At 42.0% G+C, this 21,801-nt stretch overlaps 1 protein-coding gene across 3 annotated transcripts in view; it reads right to left on the bottom strand.

Annotated features, from left to right (window-relative positions):
• Positions 1-21,801, bottom strand: part of XPO7 (exportin 7) — a 76,913-nt gene that overhangs the window by 36,734 nt on the left and 18,378 nt on the right. For 2 of the 3 annotated variants that reach the window (XM_060251410.1, XM_060251411.1), the window contains exons 2-7: positions 15,431-15,577; positions 10,424-10,517; positions 9,512-9,678; positions 7,197-7,289; positions 4,733-4,837; positions 659-824 (exon numbers count right to left, since the gene is read on the bottom strand). In XM_060251410.1, coding sequence (XP_060107393.1) covers positions 659-824; positions 4,733-4,837; positions 7,197-7,289; positions 9,512-9,678; positions 10,424-10,517; positions 15,431-15,577 — 772 coding nt within the window. The remainder of the gene's footprint in view (positions 1-658; positions 825-4,732; positions 4,838-7,196; positions 7,290-9,511; positions 9,679-10,423; positions 10,518-15,430; positions 15,578-21,801) is intronic. The other variant, XM_060251412.1, reaches the window with a different exon arrangement.

The following is a 21,801-nucleotide window of genomic DNA, read 5'->3' as shown; positions in this document are numbered from 1 at the left end:
CCTATAGTGTTCCTGCACCACAATCAAGTCTTCACTTTTCAAAATCCAGCCCAATGAAAGTCCCTTGGGCAGCACAGGTGACCTTTCTCAGGAGAGATCCAACACCTGCTACGCTACATTAATACTTGGAATTTATTGTATTTACTTAAAAAGAAGACAACTCTAAGGGTAAGCTGACCTGCTAAAAAAGGTTGCACTTAAAAAGGTTTTTATTACTTTGTAACTTGTATGCACATTAAGACAACCCTGTGTTTTTATTACTGGGAAAAGAAATCTGGTCTTCCTTTCAGGTAAACAGGTATAAACTATGCTGAGTTCTCACCTGCTTCATAAGTATTGTCTCAGTAGTTGTTACAACCACCACATAAGATAAGTCCATATTATTTCTGTAGGGTACATGGATAAAAGAATAACGGCTTGCTTAAGACCATCTAATGAATATGTGGATGAAGCAATATTTGAACTCCCCAGCTCACCGCTCCCATTCTTAGCTGCAGGCTGAAGAAAGGGAATGTGGCATAAAAGAGTAACCACAGCTTGTATGAAGCTTACACAAAAGCAAAACCTGTACCTAAGACAACAAATCAGCTGGAAGCCCAACCATCTGATGTAACTTGTTTTACAAAGTCTAAAAGCTACAGAAAACCAAGAACATTACCTGATCGCCAGCTGGTTGGGATCTGCACTGTGCAGAGATCATCCGAGGATTCATCTGTTGACGTACCGATAAAATCAAAGTTCAGGCAATTGTGTGTGAGCTTCAGGAGCTGCATGAGGAGGCCATGCTGGCTTTCATCATTCAAGTTCAGGTTCTTCCCTGAAGCCTACCAAAAGAAAGAGAGATGGCCACAAAGGTAACAAGTCTGGAAGACAACAGCACAGCTTAATAAGAATTGACTCTATACTGGCATGAGGCCTCCTACTACAAGTATCTTAACATCATGAGTCTGATCTTTTAGTGAATAAAAGTTATTTTAAAAAGTATCTTCTACTGCATTCTCTTTCCTGCCAGATGAAGCACTCTGGTTGGTTTGTATGCTACAGATGCCAATTTTTTCTTTAAAATATTGTCTCAAACTAATTACACAAAATCTTACAAAAGAAAAGGGAGCAGCCTTACAGGCGCTCTCCTACTCTGGCTCCACATATTTGCTGTTCACTCTCAGAACAGCAGCACACTTTGGGTGCTGGTCTTCTGAAACCCTTCATGAACCGGAACATATTTGAAGGCCTGCTTCTCCCTCATACAGGCCAAGCTGTTACCTAAGTTTATCCCAGCAGCTGCTTTGGGAAGTATCCCTCCTGGAAGGTCCATTAGATTTTTGATATTTTTGGTGATGGAACCTATCTTCTGTAATGGCCCACCAGAGGTTGTAGATAGAATAACTTATGTAGTAAGAGGCTTCCGTAGTAGGCTTTTTAAAAGCACCCCAAGATTATTTTATTTTAGCAAGATTTTTTTTTGGGGGGGGCAGTGCTGAGTTTTAACTGCTTTGATCTCCACTAAAATTTGGGCAAGACAGCACAAGTCTCTTCAGACCACTGGAAGAAGTGGGCATAATTAAAAAAAATTAAAAACAGTCTGTTGTTTTGGGCTGCAGATAATAACTTAAGAAGAGCCCTGCTGGATCAGACCAGTGATCCATCTAGTCCAGCATCCTGTTTCACACAGTGGCCAACTAGTTGTTCTGGAGGGCCAATGGACAAGACACAGAGGTTTCAATGTATTCAGAGATTTACCATCTCTGGATGTGGAGGTTTCTCCTTAGTGTATTTTTAGATCTATCTCCATGTTTTCTGATGTTATTTTAATATCTTATTACGGTGTTCTATGAATATACTGGAAGCCATTTCGAGTGTAGGTACAAGTAGAAAATAAATACACACACATATATGGGAGGGGGGAGTGCTTACCCCAGTCTAGGTAATTTAATGTCTTATCTCACATAAGTATTTCTTTGAGGCTTCGGACACACCACATGAGAGTGTTAAATCCACAGTGACTTCTCCTTATTTCACTGAAGGTCAGTCCAGAGAAGACTGAGGTGCTGTTGGTCAAAGACAATGCTGCTCAAATATTAAGGAGTCAGTCTGTCCTGAAGGGGGTTAAACACCTCTTAAAGGAACAGGTTTATAACTTGTGGGTGCTGCTAGATCCTAGCCTATGACTAGATGCTCATGTCTCCTATACGACACACACTTTTTATCAGTTCTAGCTGATACAACAGCTACATCCATTCCTCAAAAAGCATGATTTGGCCACAGTGATCGGCTTTTATTGCATCCAGGCTGGATCATTATAATGTTCTTTTCTTGGAGCTGCCTCTGAAAACTGTCTAGAAACTTCAACTGGGTGAAAGTGTAGCACCCTGACTACTTATCAGGGCCTAGATATAGATTATTTTTTGCACTGAAAGATCTGCATTAGCTGCCTGTTGGGTTTCAGGTCCAATTCAGGATTCCCCCCCCCCCTTTTAAAGTCCTAAAAGTTTGGGACTAAAGTACTTGTACTACCCCCACCTCCTCCCATAATGTCCAGCCCTATACCCTGTATTTCTGCCCACAGAAGTGAGATAGGTGACAACCACAGACGATGGTACCCCACCAGTAAATGCCCTCTCCTTGCAACTTCTTGTCCTTTAGCTGCCAGGCCAAAAGATCTGTCATTATTCAGGTTGTTAAAGATTCCATATTTTTAGCAGTTGTTTTTATGTCTGCTTCTAGCCTAAGGGCTATTTTACAGAGCATTAAATACTAGTTTATACTGTTTTTATGCTCTTAGCACAGGGGTGTCAAACGTGCAGTCCATGGGCATTATCTGGGCCCTGCAGAGCTATCTGGCCCATGAGCAACTGCCTTTCTCCTGCTTCCTTCTCTTGGCTGCTACTGCCTCTCTGAGGGAGAAGGAAAGAGAGAGCAGACACACATGTACCAGAAGAAAGTTCCCTGCGCTTTTTTCTTGCTTCCTCTGCTGGGGCTGCTCCTGCATTGCCAAGCCTGTCATTTGAAGAGGGAGAGGGAGGTGGAAGGAAAGACAGAGCACATGGGCAAGAAATTTGAGTCCCCATGGAACTTTCAAGACCACCAAAGTTTTATTCCAGGTATAAGCTTTCCTGTGCAAGCACACTTCTTGGGGGGGGGGAGGAGATTCTTCTGACAAGCTCTACTCTGCTGTTTTCTTTGAGTCCTGATCACACACACATGCAGGATAAAAAAGAAAGGGGGGCAGAAAAGAGATGCATCTGCAATAAGGAGAATTAAAGGGAAATTATTTTGGGTTATTCTGAAAATATTTTTTTTTAAAAAAATTAGATTTCTATGTGCATATCTGCAATTTTATTTTCTTTCAAAAAGACCCTGTTTAGGGAATGAAAACACCTGGATTGGATTCCATGGCTTAGAATCATAGAATTGGAAGGGACATCCAGGGTCATCTAGTCCAACCCTCTGCCCAATGCAGAAAACTCACAAATACCTCCCCCTAAATCCACAAGATCCTTATTGCTGTCAGATGGCCATCTAGCCTCTGTATAAAAACCTCTAAAGGAGAGCCCACAACCTCCTGAGCTTCATGACTGGAAGTAGATAGTTACCGTAAGTATTTAAAATACATTTATGGTTCCATATAATCCAGTTCTACATGTGGTCTCCCTCTCTCTCCTCCCACCTCACTGGCTGCCTTTCTTCGCATTAACCCTCCCCTCCCTCTGCTTTTTGAACTTTTTAAATTATCATCACTAGCAGTGAGTAGATTTTGTCCAGTTTGAAATCCACACATTATTTCACTTGGAGAGATCCCCCTTTCCAGTTCTGTCAGATTAAAATAATAGTAGAAAAGAAACCTAACAGCACAGCTGCAATCTTTATTAGTGGAAGGGAGCAAGAGTCCAGTAGCACCTTAATGACTAACAAAATTTGTACCCGGGCATGAGCTTTCATGAGTCACTGCTCACTTCTTCAGATACAGCTAGAATGTGAGCCCATCTGTCGTATCTTGGAGAATGAAGTGATTTCAGATGTCAAATAATAGCAGCAGCCATTGGTAATGAGAGAAGAAACCTAGGTCTCAGGTCAGGAGGACATATTGAGCTTCATTATCAGTTGCAATTCAGCAGTCTCTCTTTCTAATCTCCCTCTGAAATCCCTTTGTAAGAGAACTGCTACTTTTAGGTCAGCAACTGAATGTCCTAGAAGGTTACAGTGTTCCCCCACTGGTTTCTGAATGTTATGTTTTCTTATAGCTGTAGAAAGAGTAAGAGTCCAGTATGAGCTTTCATGAGACACTGCTCACTTCTTCAGACTTATGTCCATTTATTCTTTGCATCCTCCTGGACCAAGTTTTCTGTCTCATTACCAATGATAATACCTCCACACCTACTAGTCCTCTGCATATCACACCAATCCAATCAAGTTTATTGCCATCTGGCATCTGAAATCATCGTTATTTGTATCTCTGGTACCTCGTGTTACATTTTATGGCACACAAGGTCCAGTCCTACAAAGTGACATTTATGTCATATCCAGCCCTCATAACAAATGAGTTTGACACCTCTGCCTTAGTAGGCTCTCGGTTTGTTTTAACTTTTTTCTTGTGTCTATGATTGTATGGTTGTGCTGTTTTTATTTTGTGAGCCAGCTCAAGCGGGTTTCTGGGGAGATGGCATAGAAATTAAATAAATAACATGATTTAATTAAGCATGAGGTTTGTCCAAGGTCCAGGAATCTTCCTTACCTGTTTTAGTAAATTGCATGAGAGAGTGAAAATATCGAACAAAGACGAATCTCGGAATGAAGAGGCTATTTTCCTGTGCTTGGTCAGAGGGTGTGTAGTGTCTGCCTAGAAAGAGAGAGGAGGGGGTTGTGGTTATAAATCAAGTCTCAGCAAAGAGACTGAGTGCAAGGTGTTATAGGAATCCTGCCAATACAGCTCATAAAGAAAGAGCACAGCGCTCCACATACTGCTTTCTGCTAGTGAATTAAATTGAGAAGTTGCTGTCCCACGGCGTGATTCTACAAAAGTGGCTTACATGCTGCAGTTAGCTTGTTATTGAACTGCTGATAAAACTATACTAACTGCCTAGGGGAGTAAAAAGTGAAGGGATAGTTATGGTTTAAATATTCAGCCATGTTCCAGCTCTTGGGACAACAGAGTGGCTGATCTACCCCCGTACATATCAACAAAGGGCTCATTTCTTTTTGCATGGAATGTGGAGAGCCAGTGTGCTGTAGTGGGTTAATGTCTTGGACTAGCCCTCAGGAAACTCGCCTTCAAATCTCTGCTCATCATGAAATTCATAGGGTGACTTTGGGTCGGCCATTCCCTCTCAGTATCTTAAGATCATTGCGAGCGGAGAGCTATTTATGAGGTCCTGAGCTCATAAGGGGAAGGGTGGGATTCAAAAACCTGACAGACTAAAGTAACCGACTATGACAAAGCCAGTAATTAGAATTGGTCAGTGGTTTGGTTGGTCTTTATGTTAAAGATTTATATTCTTCCTTTCTATTATTAATTTCTAAGGCATTTTACATGAAGAAAATAAAGATATAAACAATAAATTAACAATGCAGGCAACATACAGAATATTCTTTTGAACAGAATAATAAAAGATTTGAATATGAAGTGATAGTAAAACAAAAGGTTGTTTGATACTGTAAAGCAGGCAGCCACTCTAGAAATTGAAGACAGGTAAGTGTCATGCAGGAAGAAGTAACACACATTAAGTAGAAAGCACAAGAGAACAAGCTGACCTTTAAGAAGATATTAACATGACTGCAGCAGAGTTAGTAAAAAAAAATTTGGTAAATAGAGCAGAAACTATGCCTCACACTAATTACATGGGGCACAGACTGAAGAAAAGTTCTACAGAAGCAGCAGCTGTGAAACTGCAGTTCTGAAGCTTACATGGCAATTCTCCTCCCTGGATAGGTACCTTGTGAATCAGATCTGCCTACATCTCATTTTGCTGCTCTTCATAATATCCACAATTCATTCTCTGAGCATGAAGTCACATAATGACTGCTAAGAGCTAAGGAGTCCATTTGTGGATGATCTTAGACAAAACAGTTTGCTTTTCAGATGCAATAGCACTCAGGTTTTGGAAACACAGGTGCTGCTTCAGACCACAGATTCTCAATGGTCTGATCAAGTGGCCAGGAGTGGCACAGATCCAGCATGCAATATTAGCAAAATTGTTCAAGAATAAAAAAAACCACCTGTAATTTCAGGGTCACTTCTTGGGCTTCTGACTACATCTGACACTACCCTATTTGTATATATATTTGCAGATGCTCACCTTCATGTAAATATTAAGTGCTTATAAGCTTTCTAGGCTCTAGCATGAAAGATCCGGTTTTCTGATCCAGTACATGATATATTTAGTTAAATCATACCTTGAAGTGTCTGGCTCATGCCTATACTGAACTGTACAAGCCTTGATGATTTGTGGTTCAGAAATGCACATAGCAGTTATCAAAAGTGGATACTTTATCATTTAATTGTAGTATTTAGTTGCAGCTTTGTAAATATGAACCCAGAGAACACTAGAACCATTCACAATAGTTCATAAAATGCAGCTGCAAGCCAGAACTTAAACCTGCAATCCCACCTTTAGCTATTGATGCACTCTTAACTATTAGCAAGTTACTTTGGTACTTCCCTAAATATAGTCCCACAGAAACCACACAGGAATTCTAGGACTACTGAAACAACAAGAATAGATGGCTTGTGTGAGTCTAATCAAAAGTAAATCAGTGAGCCATGGAAGCATCTTGGCTCCACCAAACCAGAGATACCGAGGGATAACAGTCTCTTTTATTTGGTTGGGGACTGAGGTATGTGTCATCTTTCAAGTTTCACAAAATTCTTTATCATGCTTGCTCATAATGTAAGGATGAAGATTAACACATTCCCCCAAAACTGCAGTTGTAGGAAACTGAGAGGGGTCTTCACAGTTTTGTGCACCTTACCACCTTACTGGAGAGGTAGCTCTTAATTGTGGCTCCAGTTACTTTCCTCTAAAAGCACTGTATTTTTGAGTACCTGAAATATGAGAGGGAAAGTGCCAGAAATGGAAAGGACTAAAATTCCAGAAGGAGGGCCAATTTCTTACCGCCAAAGCACATGATCGCACAGACAAAATCAGTGCACAGACACACAGCAGCACACAGCAATATGAATGAGAAAAGTTGACACTTACTTCACTGAAGAAGGCTGTAGCACTTACTTGATTAATTTCATTTGTTAGCTGGGACAGGATTGTCACTCCTATGATGCAGTGCTCTACACTGTCCTAGCGAAGGGAAGGGAAGGGCTGTGTCAGACTGAATTACAAAGGACAGCATACACAGGAACAGAGATAACAAATTTAATCACACAATAAAGTAGACCCTTTGGGCATGAGCATATACTGTACATTGATGGGTTTTGCTGTGTGTGATATTAAGTATTTACTTTCATAGTTTTCATTTAGTGTTGCAAGGCATCTTGAGCCTTGAAGTAGAGGGAGAAAAGATTTTAAATAAAAACACAGAACAAACAGAAGACATGACCAGACAAGCTCCCTAGCAATCAACAACAGCTTACACATGTGGATGCAAGCAGAAGAGAATCCAAGTCTTTCACTCTTTTAGACTGGAAAATGCAGCCTAGCTGTCATTAGTTCAGTCTTGGCCAACAAAAGGCTGACCCACAACCCTGGTCCATTTTGCCATTAAGTGGCACGTGCATTGGCTTTTCTGAGACCAGAAACCTCATCCACTATCTGATGCAGCATGTCAGATACACTTTTGAGATAAACCTGGTCTAAGATCTTTGCCCACCTGCCTGGTAGATGCAGACAGAGTATGCCCAGCGCACATAACCCAAGATCTACATCAACAAAGGTCTTCCTGTGCCATACGCCTCCTGTCTATTGAGGTTAGTGCTATAGTACTGGATCACAAATGCTATTCTCAACCATGTAGACATGCCTCTCTGCTACAGATGTAAATCAATTTAATAGTCTGTCCTGGAAGCTCCTGGCCAGGATGGCCCTCCCCGGGGCTTGGACCCCCCACGGGGCTGCCACTGCATACAACCTAGGCTACTTCCCTTGGATGTGCAGAGAGGGAGCTGCTGAGTCCCCCTGACGACTGGCTGCAGGAGAAGAAGTGTTGGGACTGTCTGACAAAGAAGGAAGTTGCCTATGAGGAGGCTGGGCTCAGCTGCACATCTGGGGTGACTGACTCGCTGTGGAGCAGGCCCAGAGACCCCCAGTGGGCGTCCAGGGAGCATGACAAGCTTCCCCAACCCCCCGAGCTGCTGACTTCCTGACCCCCACCACCCAAACAACCCTGCTGGGGCCAGGTGTGGGGCTAAGCCCAGCTGGCGAAGGGAGGCACTTCGCAGGTATGCCACAAAAATCCTAGTGATACCCAGGGCTCGGTTGGGTGTCTCCAAGTTATGAAGGGGCAGGGCTGGAAAAGGGAACCAATGGGGAGGGGGGTGGGAACCAAGGGGAGATATAAGGGGAAGGCCATGAAGGAGGTTGAGGAGGATGGTGCTAGGTGACTGCAAGGCAGAAAGAGAGGGCAAAAGAAACCAGTCTCCCTGAGCAGGGCGAGAGAACCACCTGGGTGAAAGCAACCCGGTTCTCTGCCCAGTCTGAGACCTCCAGCCAATCCCAGAGCAACTGCTTAAGGGGAACAAAGTGGGCGACGACAGCTAAAGGAGGAGGCTCATTTGAAGAGGTGAGGTGTGATATAGTCACTGTTTCTGCCCAAGGATCCCTGGCAACTGTAGTTCTATGAAGCAGCTAAAGATCTGTGTCACAGAACTCATAACACCAAAGGTTCCTAGGAAAGCCATAGCAGTGAAAACCAGCTTAAGTTTGTAGATCAATTATCATCCTGATGGTAATTACACACATTCTCAAAGAATTTGTATCCATACACTCTTGTCCTCAAAACTGTAAAAATGAACTGGTGGGGGGCTATCTATTTCAGATAGTTCTTAAAGATGAAGAAAAAAAGTCAACCTTCAGTTAACTGTTGATACTGATGTGAAGATGGAAAAGCTGTGTATTTAAACAAGAATCTTCCCCTATCATGAAGAAAGGAGAAGAGGAAGATCAATTTTTGTACTGCAAAATAGATGAGGAGATCCATGCTTAAAAACCCAGGAATTCGATCCACAACAGCTCCACTGATGGAAGTATGAGGACAGGGTGTTTTTGTCCCTTTCCCCTTCCCAACCCACACGACTATTAGATTATTATGTAGGACTCATGATCCCATGAATAAACTTTCCCAGAGTTGACAGGGATTCCAGAAGGAGGGGAAAATGATAAAGATCCTTGGGTCCATGGATTACTGGATCTAATTCTAGATCTGCCACCATCAAAATGATAGAATCCACAAATATGTAGCAGCAGTGGATATGAAAGACCAAATTGTTATTAAGGTCATCATAAACATTTTTTGATGAAAATGTTACATAAGCAAAACAGGAAGTGGAAGAGAGGACACCACCAACCTGTAAAAACCTTGTGACATCAGTGATGACATTTCTGAAAACATATTCATCCTTCTGACAGTCAAACCAGCCCAACTTTGTGATCCTGGCATAGAGCTGAATTAATGCTTGTGTAACAAAAGTTGCCAGCTTGGGCCTGGTAGCAAGGTAGTTGAGCACGTAGTTTCCTGAAAAATGTAACAGACACAACCAGATGATGTTACAAGGGAAGCTACAAACTAGGAAAGATGGTCTTTGAAAAGCAGTGACAAATACTGAAGCTATCCTTAAATGAAAGACCCCATGTTGCAACTGAGCAAATTCAGTTACACAAATTCAGTAACTTGGGATGAGAGGAGAGAAGTAATTTTTATACAGACATCTATGTTACTTTTGTGGACAATTTGATTCAGTGTTCTATCTGAAATGCCTTAAGAAAGAAACCCATAAGGGGAAAGCAGGTGACACTGGAAAATCAGAGTCGTCCCCCACCCCTTCTTTGTCATTTGCCAGGAAGGGTCAAGGTCTACCTAAAAAGTTCAGAGCTAAGGATTTTAAGGGAGCCACATCAACTCAATGCCACCCCCTCATTATACTATAAGCAACATCTACAGATCATTCTCTTAATTGTTTTTGAGGCAACAAGATAAAATGACTACCCCTGTGGAACATATCTGAATGTGACTGTAGGTCCTCCACAAGTACCACATGAAGTGTTTCTATCCTGAAGAGCAAAGATGGGAAAACCCAAAGAATCACATTTTAGTAGCATAAACTAGCACTTAAAAACCTTGCCAGCAAATGATGGAAAAGTTTTGAAGTGCTCCTGAAGTCAGTATTATTCCAAAGGAAAGGTAGTCCTTCACCTATGCGCATCTCAGGCAACTAATCTGGATCACGGGCCTGAACTGCTAGGGCTCATTTCCTACTTACGTATATCTATTCGCTGTTCCAAGGGCAAAGGGTTGTTTGTGCGCGAGACTAGTTTCGTAAGGCATGTAGCTGCCAATAATTGGGAGTAAGAAGACTGCAAAACAAAACAAACATAGAATACAAAGAGTTACATTGCAAGCAGAAGTAGAAAATGTGAAACTTCCCACATTACTGTTAAGGTCATTATTGTATTTACAATTCTTCATGAGATTAAATATTTCTTTTAAACATTTCTTTACTATATCCTGAGCAAAAAGGATGACCAAGGAATAAAGGGATTGCTAAAGTGAGATGGGGAGATGGCAGAGAAGCTTAACAATTTTTTTGCTTCTATGTTCACTGTGGAAAGAGTGGGGCATCCACTATTTTCAGGAAGGGGCTCTGAACTGAATTGAGATTATGAAGATGAAGTTCTAGACCAGGGGTGGCCAAACTTGCTTAAAGTAAGAGTCACATCAAATCAATGTCAGATGTTTGAGAGCCGCAAGATCTGACTGTCAGATGTTTGAGAGCTGCAGTACAGGAAGGAAGGAAAGCAAATAGAGGGGGGGGGGAGAGGGGAGAAGTGGAAAGAAAGCAACTTTAACTTTAAATGCATTCTCCAAGCTGCCGGCTGGCTTGGCTTGGAGAAATGATTTAAAGAGACAAATGCTTTCTCTAAGTTGGCCAATGGGGAGGTGGGGGCTTCGCGAGCCACACAATATTTGTGAAAGAGCCACATGTGGCTCTCGAGCCACAGTTTGGCCACCGCTGTTCTAGATCTACGAGGGAAATTATAAACTATAAGCCTCCAGGTCCTGATAGCATACACCTGAGCGCTCTTAGGGAATGCAAATGTAACAACGTTGAATTATTAATCATATATGTAATCTATCATTAAATTCAGCTGCTGTTATAAGACTGGAGAGTAGCAAATATTACACCAGTCTTTAAAAAGAAGTCCAGTAGGGAACCAGAAATGACAGGTCTCTTAGCCCAATGTTTATCCCATACAAAACTAAGTGTTCTGATAAATATTATATTCAGACTAACATACAGAAGCTGACTGCAATGGCTCAAGCATGCTGAGTAGTGCACACAGGCCCTTTATTGATATTTAAAGATGCAGTAATTATTTTATGATGTGCTCACAAATAGCTGAACCAAACACAGTTCCAACAACCATGAAATAAGGTCTCACAATACTTCAAAAGAACCTGTTGCAGTCCAAAATGTCCACTATAAATTTATATTCCGACTCATCAAGGACCCAACAAAAGAAGTTGTAAATATTCCTGGTAGTGAACTAAGATGAAGATGAACACCAATGAGATAAGATGTCTGTCCTAAGTAAGCTTCTCATTTCAAAAACTTCTTCAATCAGGTTTCCTATTGGAACTCGGAACTCCTGTCTAATTCATGGAACAAAGCTGCCAACTTTCTGATGCCGGAAAGGTTCTCCAATAGCAAACTGGATTGGAAGAAGTTTTCAAAATGTGAGGCTTACCTAGGACATCTCATCTCGCTGGTGTTCATTTAGTTCACTACCAGGAATACTTACAACTTTTATTGTCAGGTCCTTAAGAAGTCTATAGGACACCCAACTGAATATAAATTTTCTTCTTGTTGGTGTTCATCTTCAACCTACTTCACTACCAGTTTTATTCAAGGCATAAGTTTGCACACAAAAGCTCATACCTTGAATAAAATTTTATTGGTCTTAAAGGTGGCACTGGACTCTAGCTTTATTCTATTGCTTCAGACTAACATGGCTACTCACCTGGATTTGACTTCAATGGAGTTAGAACGGTGTAACTCTGCTTAGGTTTGCAATGTATATTACCTTTAAGGGAACCCTAATGAGAGAATATTACTGTAGCCAATCTGGAGATCACTAAGGTATGAATCAGTGTGGTCAGGTAAGAAGAATCAAGAAGGGTGTACAGCTTTGTAATCAGATTGCAAATGATAGGAGATACTTTTAGCAACTTCACAAACTTGGTGCTGAAGAAACTTCACCTGACAAAATGGATGCAACATGATCCATCTAAAACAAGTGAAACCCTCCATACAAAAGCATTTGGCTTCCCAACTAACATCACTTCTATTTGGCTTCTCTTGGTTCTCCCTCATCCACCTGACTGCTGTATCCAGCTACTGATTCCAAACACTGATTCAAGACAGATTTGGAGCAGACATGTCAAAAGTATGGCCTGGGGACTGGAACCAACCTGCCAGAGCTCTTATCTGGTCCATGAGCAATTGGAGGGAAACCAGTCCAAATGTAGATCAGAAGAGCCTATATTAGGGTACTACATCCCCTGCTGAAGTCCTTCCCTTCCTTAAACAGAGGCCCTCCCTAGGGCCATCCCCCAGATCTCCAGGGATTGCCCAACCTGGAGCTGGCAACCATAAGGAGTGAGGAGGTTTGGTTTGGCCCTGAGCTTTGCTGAGGAAGGGTATGGATCACAGTCAATGGTAAAATATCTCCAGCACCTGACATTACATTTCATGGCATACATGGCCCAGCCTGACAAAGGGACATTTATGTCAGATCCAGCCTGCTTAATGAGTTCAACCACTTTGATTTGGAGGCTTAAAGAAATACAAACTAAGGTATCATCAGAATACTTCATATAGTTTCATTCAGTGGTTTCAATATTAAAAAGCATAGGAAAGAGCTAAGGTTCTTAAGAGACCCTACATGGAAGTTCCCACAAAATTCAATCAGCCTCCAAGGGAAATCTCTGCAAGATCGGACAAATCCCCCTCAAACCAATGGAAGACAACACCAGACATGCCAAAACCATGCTTTAAAGGATTTAACAGAATGAAAAAAGTAAACTGTGATAAATACCGTATTTTTTGCACCATAAGGCGCTCCGGACAATAGGGCGCACCTTCCTCCTGGGGGCGATCCGCTGCCTCTGCCTTCAATCCGGCGCTTCCCCTGCGCCTCCCTGCCTGGCTCCATCTTCTTGCAGCAAGCGCTGGGATCGCTCCACGTGGCCCCACCGCAAACCCAGCGCTTCGCGAGCGCCGGCTGTGGAGGGGGCAGCGTGCTTCCTCCTTGCCTGTGTGCCTGGCTCCACCTCTGATGCTTAAAGCAAGCGCTGGGATCACGCCCTCCGCCCTCCGATCCCAGCGCTTGCTTTAAGCATCACAGATGAAGCCAGGCACACAGGCAAGGAGGAAGCACCCGCCCCCTCCGCAAACCCAGCACTTCATGAGCGCTGGCTGTGGAGAGGGCAGCGTGCTTCCTCCTTGTCTGTCTGCCTGGCTCCACCTCTGATGCTTAAAGCAAGCGCTGGGATCGGAGGCGGAGGGAGCATCAGAGGTGCCCCCTCTGCAGAGGTGCCCCCTCCACAGCCGGCGCTTGCGAAGCGCTGGGTTTGTGGTGGGGCCACGTGGAGCGATCCCAGCGCTTGCTGCAAGAAGATGGAGCCAGGCAGGGAGGCGTGGGGGAAGCGCCGGACAGAGGCAGCGGATCACCCCCCCCCCCAGGAAGGTACGTACCTTTGCTCCATAAGACGCACACACTTCCCCCCCACTTTTTTTTGGGGGGGGAGTGCGTCTTATGGTCCGAAAAATACGGTAGATCAAACGGGATCAAAAGGGAAGAACTACCCATACCAATTTACAATTGTAGATCATTCAGCCGCACAACTAAGGCAGTTATTTGTCACTTAATTAGGTTGGAAATCCAACTGACAAACCTGAAGTTATTCTGCTTCCAACTCTATCATCTTATCCCAAAAGAAAACTTGAAACTGTCCTATAATTCACCAGGATATCTCACTGTAAGGGTTTTTCAATAAATGGTCCACAGTCACCTCCTTCGACTCCCTTGCAAATTACTCTGACCCAAGGAATATTTGTTACACCGGTTGCAGGAGCCCTCATTATTTTCCTAGCAGGATTCGCCTAGTCATGAAAGGCAAAGTATAGAGCTGGTAACTTTCATAACCCCAAGATGACAAGATCAGTGTGTTCAATCTGAAATAATTCACAGAGAACTGACAGGTGCATGATTCCAATACTGCTAACAAAATATCTATAACAAATTTGTTCCAAGTCAGATCCAAGAGGTATTATTAGCGGGAAAACATGCAAAAATCTTGCCTCAAGCAACCAACAAATGCACATTTAACAAAGTTGTTCTAGATGTTAGTAGACCTTGCAGTTTTTAAAAGTACCCTAAAGCTCAGTAATGATTCTTTAGATGCCTTATGACCTTGACTGAATGCACAAATGTAAGAACTTAGTAAAAATAAGAGTATCTGTTTCAGAAACAGTTATGGGATCAAATTCAGCATTCATTTGGATTCAAGGATAGTGTGATGGAAATACTAGTGCTGGAAACTGGCTAATGTTGGATTATGGCAACTGTATCAAATGTATTGGCTTCATATACTCCAGTAAAGTATGGGAACATCATTTTAACTCATTCTTTAACACAGAAGGTTTCCTTGAGAGCCTATGTTTGAGAGGAGGAGGAATACTGAAGTAAGGCTTGCTTGACCCTTTCCTTGCCATCTGCTTCTTTGCTGTTTGTCCTCCCCCTCAGTTGCCTTCTACACAACACTCTCATCTTCTTGACCTATGCTTACACTGCAGACATGTCTATTACTATGCAGACAGGGCCATGCAATATGTAGATACGGCCAAGCAATACACAGATCGCCCCTTACAGAAATCATTTTGCAAGGTAAGTAAATGCAGGGCTACATCTACCTAGTTACTAATTTTAAAAGGCCTATGGTGCTCCACATAACATTCTTCTAGAAAAGAATTACTGATGTACATTGCCCAGAGCCTGGTTTAGGCTGGGATGGAGTAATTAAGATGACAACAATAATAATCCTTAGAAGCAAAATGATGAGCTTTCACTTCATACATTCACATTTACTAAGTGCTCAGTACACCAGCTGGTACCCCAATGCTTCTCTGTACCAAGCCAGAACACAAAGTCCCTCCCCGCCATGGAATACTTAGGTGTTTTGAAAGCAGGCCTGTTGGCTTACGTACACTCCCTCTTTCAAGGAGGAGCTGGCACTTGTTCAAGCAGTCTGGACTGTTGGTGAACTCAACCAAGGCTTTCTCTGCCTGAAGCCGCGTTGTTGTGTCAGTTGTCTCATACAGTTGCTTGCACAGGTTCTCTAGCTGGGCTAGACTCTAGAACAAACCAAAGAGAAGAGCTTTGTTAATTTTTGTGGGTGACTTTTATGCTTTTCTACCAGGTGCACCTGTAATAAAAAGCAGTTGTCTTACCACCAGGAAGTTACAGAACTTCAGACTGTTCCTCCTGTTTTTCATTGTCACCACTACCAACCCAAATATACCCACAATCTTCTTCAAAAGCAATGAATTCTCCACTCAAGAAGTATGCTGTTCCTTTTTACAAGACTAACACCAAAATTCAACCTGTTTTTTCCAATTGCTTACACTTTCTAGCAAAACACAGGCAAGCTGGAGGGAGCCTTCAATTCTGCACTTCAACAGGGCACTCAAATATGTTACCACATTGCTTCTCAGTGATGTAAATGGAGTCTGGAGAACAGCACAACACAAGGGGGGGGGGGAGATCAGAAAACTAGAAAGTTTTTTCTAAGGGAATTTTTTCCTAGTTTTCCACAATGGAAATTATGGGGAGCTATGAAAAAACTATGAAATATTTTCTCTTTCAGTTTAAGTCAATTTCCATTACGTTGAGAGCTAATGTGGTGTGCTCAGAGTTTCAGTCTAGGATCTGAGAGAACTAGTTTCAAATCCCCACTCTACCCTAGAAGCTTGCAGGGTAACCTGAGCTAATAATATATACTCTCAACTAAACTTACCACACTGGGTGTTGTGAAGATAAAAAGATGGAGGAAAGAATGGTGTAAGTTGTTTTAATTTTCCTCTGGGAAGATTGTCAGAGTACAAATGAAATAAATAAAGTTCCTATTCCCACTGTGACTATAAGAGACCACTTCTGTCCATATTATATTTTCATTTGTTTTTTACAAAATTTACTATTTGTTTTCAAAACATCCCCATCTCTCAGGTGACAAAAAAGATAAAGTAGCATACTGTGCAACAGTTTTCATCTCTCTCTCTTAAGTATATTTGCAATGCTGCTTGTAGAAACTAAGAGGTTTGTATATTTGTATTTCACATAGTGCAATTTTAAAAGCTAGCTGATTTATAAATAATGTACCTGATGTTTTTAAAGCTATAAAATAAGTTTCAGTATTGTGCATAATTTGATATTGTGCATATTTCAATTTTCTTCCAAAAATTCCAGAAGTATAACATGATTATTTATTCCTGGGGTCAAGACTTTCCTTATCCTTGACTCACTATGGCATCTTTGCAGATTGGTGTCAAACCTATTGATAGGCCTGACCTCAAGTCCTAGATGCACATCTTATGGAGTTTTGCATTCACACATTGTCTTTTGTAAAAGCAAAAGAACAGTTTTTATGGTGTGCAAGAGTGCAGTGTCCCTGTAACCTATATTTGGGTTCTATTTATCCAATGCATAGTGGAACCACTGTGATTTAAGTTGTTTGGAGCAAGAATTAGTCTTACTTGGGTGGCCAGGTTACCTTTTCTCCTTATTGTTTTGCAGAAAGAGGGTAGGATAGTAATTTCTAAATCAGTTGAGGAAACAGAATAAATTGCTGCACTCTATATGAACTTGAACATCAGTAGTAGATGTTTTTTCAAGGTACTGCATTTGTACTGCAAGAATTATCATGGGAAACTGCATTGTTGCAAGCTGTATGCTACTCATTCCAATAATTCAGAGCAATGAACCATTCTGAGCAGGTGTTTACAGTTAAGGAAAAGGCTGGGAACTTGTTGGAATTACTATATTACTAGTGTTGCACACAACAAACTCTTTAGCCAAAGGGTACAACTGAGATTTTCAAAAATTTTGCCTACATTTTTAATGGATCTGAATAATCTAAGTATCCTAATAAAATCACCTTTAAAATTCAATAGTTGTCAGAAGTGCTCGGTTACTGCTGAGGATTTCAACCACATCAACAAACTGACTATTATACATGACCATTTCCAGCACGCAGGAAGTGTTTGTTCTGTATATTTTATGAAAGTGTGTGAAGTATTACCGGTAGAAAATTTTGTAGTGAGTGCCTTGCAAGTTCAGACAAGAACGAAAGCAGGTAATATAAGTTGCCTCCAGATATAGTGCTGAATATGTCCACCAATTCATAACCCCCTTTCTCCACCATTCATTCCCAGAAGTCTAATACATTTTGGATACTTTGGTTTTTCAAAATTCATGCATTTTTCAAATTTTGCTAAGTTACACAGAACCCACTAACAGACAAGGAATAGCCTAAGTCTGTACTGGTTAGAGGTTCTGAAGATAGTCAGTCAATCTTGATTCCAAGGCTGTTCAACATCTTCATTACTAGAATAAAAGAGTTAAAAACAAACTTTGTTTACTAAAAACATTTTACCACACTGTTCACTCTTCATAGTAGTTAACAAAACAACCAAATTCACATCAGCAAAATTAATGTAAATATAAAATAAAAAAGAACCAGCTGCCTAAAAAGAGAATAATCAAAAGAAATAATGGTAGTTCATTTTTTAACACACCAGAAAAGCTGAACATCAGTTTAACTCAAGAGTCCTCTGGATTTCACCATCTCAGCAAAACATCTGTAGACACACAGAGCAGAGCCAATCTCTCTGGGAAGGCAACTTAGTAATTCTGGTGCCACAACAGAGAATGCATGGTTCCATTTATCTGCTCCTCCCACTAATATAGCAGAGGAAAACAAAGCACAGCTTTTTTGGAAGACTACAGATCTTGGACAGAAGATGAAGAAGAAATTGGATTTATACCCCACCCTTCACTACCCAAACGAGTTTCAGAGAGGCTTACAACAGACACCCTGTGAAGTAGGTGGGGCTGAGAGCTCTGACAGAAACTTCTTTCCAGAGCAGCTCTGACAGAGTTAGGATTGACCCAAGGTCACTCCAGCAGTTGCATGCAGAGGAGTGGGGAATCAAAGCCAGTTCTCCCAGATAAGAGTCCCTGCACTTAACTACTACACCAAACAGATCCATGTGGCAGCAAATGGCCTCTGTGCCCCACTTCTGGATCACTTATAACTTTAAATATCAAAACCAGAACTTTGAAATAGACATGGAAATCAACCGGTAGCCAGTTACTTAAAAAAAATAATCTCATAAATTTTAACAGTCTCTTCCATTAACAGCCTGACAGTCATATATAATTTCTGAGCATTTTTGAAAGACAGTTCCACATAAAGAATGGTACAGTATTCCAGTCAAGAAGTCATAAGAGAACATAAGAACATAAGAGAAGCCATGTTGGATCAGGCCCATCCAGTTCAACACTCTGTCCATCCAGTTCAACACTCTGTCATACAGGTGCCATCAGGAGGTCCACCAGTGGGGTCAGGACACTAGAAGCCCTCCCACTGTTGATCCCCCCCCAGGCACCAAGAATACAGAACATCACTTGCTCCAAACAGAGAGTTCCATCTATACAGTATGGCTAATAGTGTGATGCAGTAGCTAAAAAGATAAATGCAATTTTGGGCTGTATAAAAAAAGTATAGTGTCCAGATCATGCAAAGTGATGACACTGCTTTACTCGGCTTTAGTTAGACCTCACCTAGAGTATAGTGTTCAGTTTTGGGTACAACAATTTAAGAAGGATATCAATAGGCTGGAATGTGTCCAGAGGAGAGCAGTGGAGGAGGGCGAAAGCAATAATGTGTGAAGGTGGTAGTGGTGGAGCTGATGGAAATGGACATTAGAAGTAGTACAGGAATTGGAATGTCAGAGTATATCTGAGGTAGGGTGTAAGGGACTGGAAGACGGGGCACAGAAGGGAAGGACTAAAGGGCATGCAATGGGGTGCATGGTAGGAAATGTGCTTGAAAAGTCATAGGAGAAGAGGAGAAATATAGCTGTTGGGGTGCAAAAGGGTGCTGAGTGTTTATGTTTAGGGGGTGACATGCAAGAGCAGGGGTGTAGATGGAGGCTAAGATAAAACAGGTGTCTGGAGCCACCTTGAATACTTAATGAGATTTTGTTGCATCATTTTTATTTTTTAGGCATCCATGCCTTGCTTTTCTCCCAAAACAGAGACCTAAAGCAATTTATGAGTATTACTCTCTCCATCTATGATTTTATTCTCACAACAACTGGGCAGGGTACATTAAGCTGAGAGTGTGACTGGCCCAAAGTAACCCAGCAACTTCCATGGCAGTGTGGCACTTTTAAAGCTGGGTCTCCCAGCCATTAGTCCCCATGCTCAAATCTCAGTACGTGTGTCTTTGTGGGAAGTCAGATCTCTAAGTGGGACTGAAGTGCAAGGAAAGAAGTGGTCAGTGGCAGATTTGACATTTGGAGGGGAATGGATTGGTGTTGATGAATCACACAGAGGTGGTAGGAGAAAAGAGATGATTTAGAAATTCTGGTCATTGACAGATGGGCGGTGAATCTGTGGAGGGTTCACGATATTTGTGGTGGATTGAGCAAGTGTTGAGAGTGGTGGCTCCAGCTTCTTAAAGAGTTTATATTATATGTATGTACATTTTGGGGTGGACGTCTCTAAATAGGGAAGAAACTCTGCTTCACAGAAATGCTTTCAGGGTTGCAGAGGAAAAACTTGCTGATCTAGTGTAGTGGGGAAGCGTATTTTCAGAGAGGGAAGAGGACCCTGGGATTACTTGTGCGGGGCGGGGGGGGGGGGGGAGGATGGACTGGAAAAATTTCTCTAAGGTAAGAGGCATACTCAAGACAGATTACACATACTGAGCCAGTACAGTCAATAGATGGGACATTCACACATTTCCTCACCTACCAGTGAAATTGCAGGTAGGTCGAGAAGCACTGTGATACTATACTGAAGGACAAGCTTTCTGAAGTTGTCATTAGCAAATTTTACCAGTTGTTGGGTCTGAATTACCCCCAGCTTAAGGTTCTTGCTTCTAAAATTCTGCCTATGTTTGAGACAAGAAGTCTGTGAACAAGTTTTTTCTGTAATAAATGTCAATAAATTTAATGAGCATTCTCATCTTACAGATACACACTTGAATATGATACTCAAGATTGCTACAGCACGGATGTTGACCTCAGATTTTGATGGAGTAACTGAGAACAAGAGGTGTCAGTTATCAAAGACTGTTAAATAAAGGAAGCACTTTAAAAATGTTAATATTTTAAGCATGTTTGTATTTTGAGTAAAAAGCAACATCATTAATTGGGTTTGCATAAGTCCTTCATAAAGTTTATATCTCTGGTACCTAGGCGTTACATTTTATAGCACACATGTTCTGGCCTGACAAACTGACATTTGTATCAGATCCAGTCCTGGTGACAAATGAGTTTGACATCTCTGGTCTAGGGGATGCCAAATACTAGACTGTATCTCTTCCTGGGAATAACAAAGAGGGTGAGCAAGCAGAGGAGACAAATTCCTTTGACACAAGGGAAATGAGGTCCTTTTGACTGATTTCATCTGGGGATAACTTGAAGGAAGGAGCTCTCACACCTAGGCTTTATCTTGATGGGAGCTGTACCATGCCCAAATATTTGTCTAGCCTTTTTGGCTCTGGCCCTGGCCTCGTGGAACGCTCTTCCAGATGAGGTCCAGGCCCTGCAGAATCTGACTCAGTTCCACAGGGCCTGTAAAACAGATACGTTTTGCCAGGCATTCAACAACTGAGGCAGCAAAGTTTCCATCTAATCTGGCCTCCCCCAGTCACCTCTCCACCATCACCTCTCTGTCACTGTACCAGTCTCCACTGACACACAGGTGGTACAACCTCACTTTGATTAGTGTCTCAGTTGCCGTATGATTTTAAATTTTGATTCGTTGCTGTGTTGATCTGTCTTTAATAATTAATCTACAATACGTTTTCTAACTTGCTGTTGCCCACCCTGAGTCTTGATGTGCAGGGGGGGGCCAGCCAAAAGTCCAATAAATCTATCTTCTATAAAACAATAAAAGCCCTTTTGCCTTGACAAAACCGATTGGCTGCAGCTGGTTAAGACTGTGATGCATCAACCTTTGGCCTGTCAAACTATCAATCAAGAGTACTTGCATGCAATTGATTGAGTCCGCTCTTCTCTCCTGTCCAAGTGCTGTTGCTAGTCAGAAAAGCTGATTCTGTCAGTAAAAAGCAACCAACCTTAGTTCTGGCAGTTACTGGCTCTCCCTACTCTCCCACTGGCTGAGCCTCCTGTCACATGGATTCACAGAGGAAAGAACCCCTTCCCTCAATTGGCTGAGGACTCCTCCCTATCCTCCTCTGGAAAGGGGGGGGGGGGAATGGCTTCCTGTGGCAACAGACCAGACACAGAAAGAGAGAGATGGAGGGAAAGTGAGACAGGGAAATTAA

This window comes from Heteronotia binoei, chromosome 12, assembly GCF_032191835.1.
Source record: "Heteronotia binoei isolate CCM8104 ecotype False Entrance Well chromosome 12, APGP_CSIRO_Hbin_v1, whole genome shotgun sequence".
NCBI classification, from domain to species: Eukaryota; Metazoa; Chordata; class Lepidosauria; order Squamata; family Gekkonidae; genus Heteronotia; species Heteronotia binoei.
This window is presented reverse-complemented; position numbering and strand designations above follow the sequence as displayed.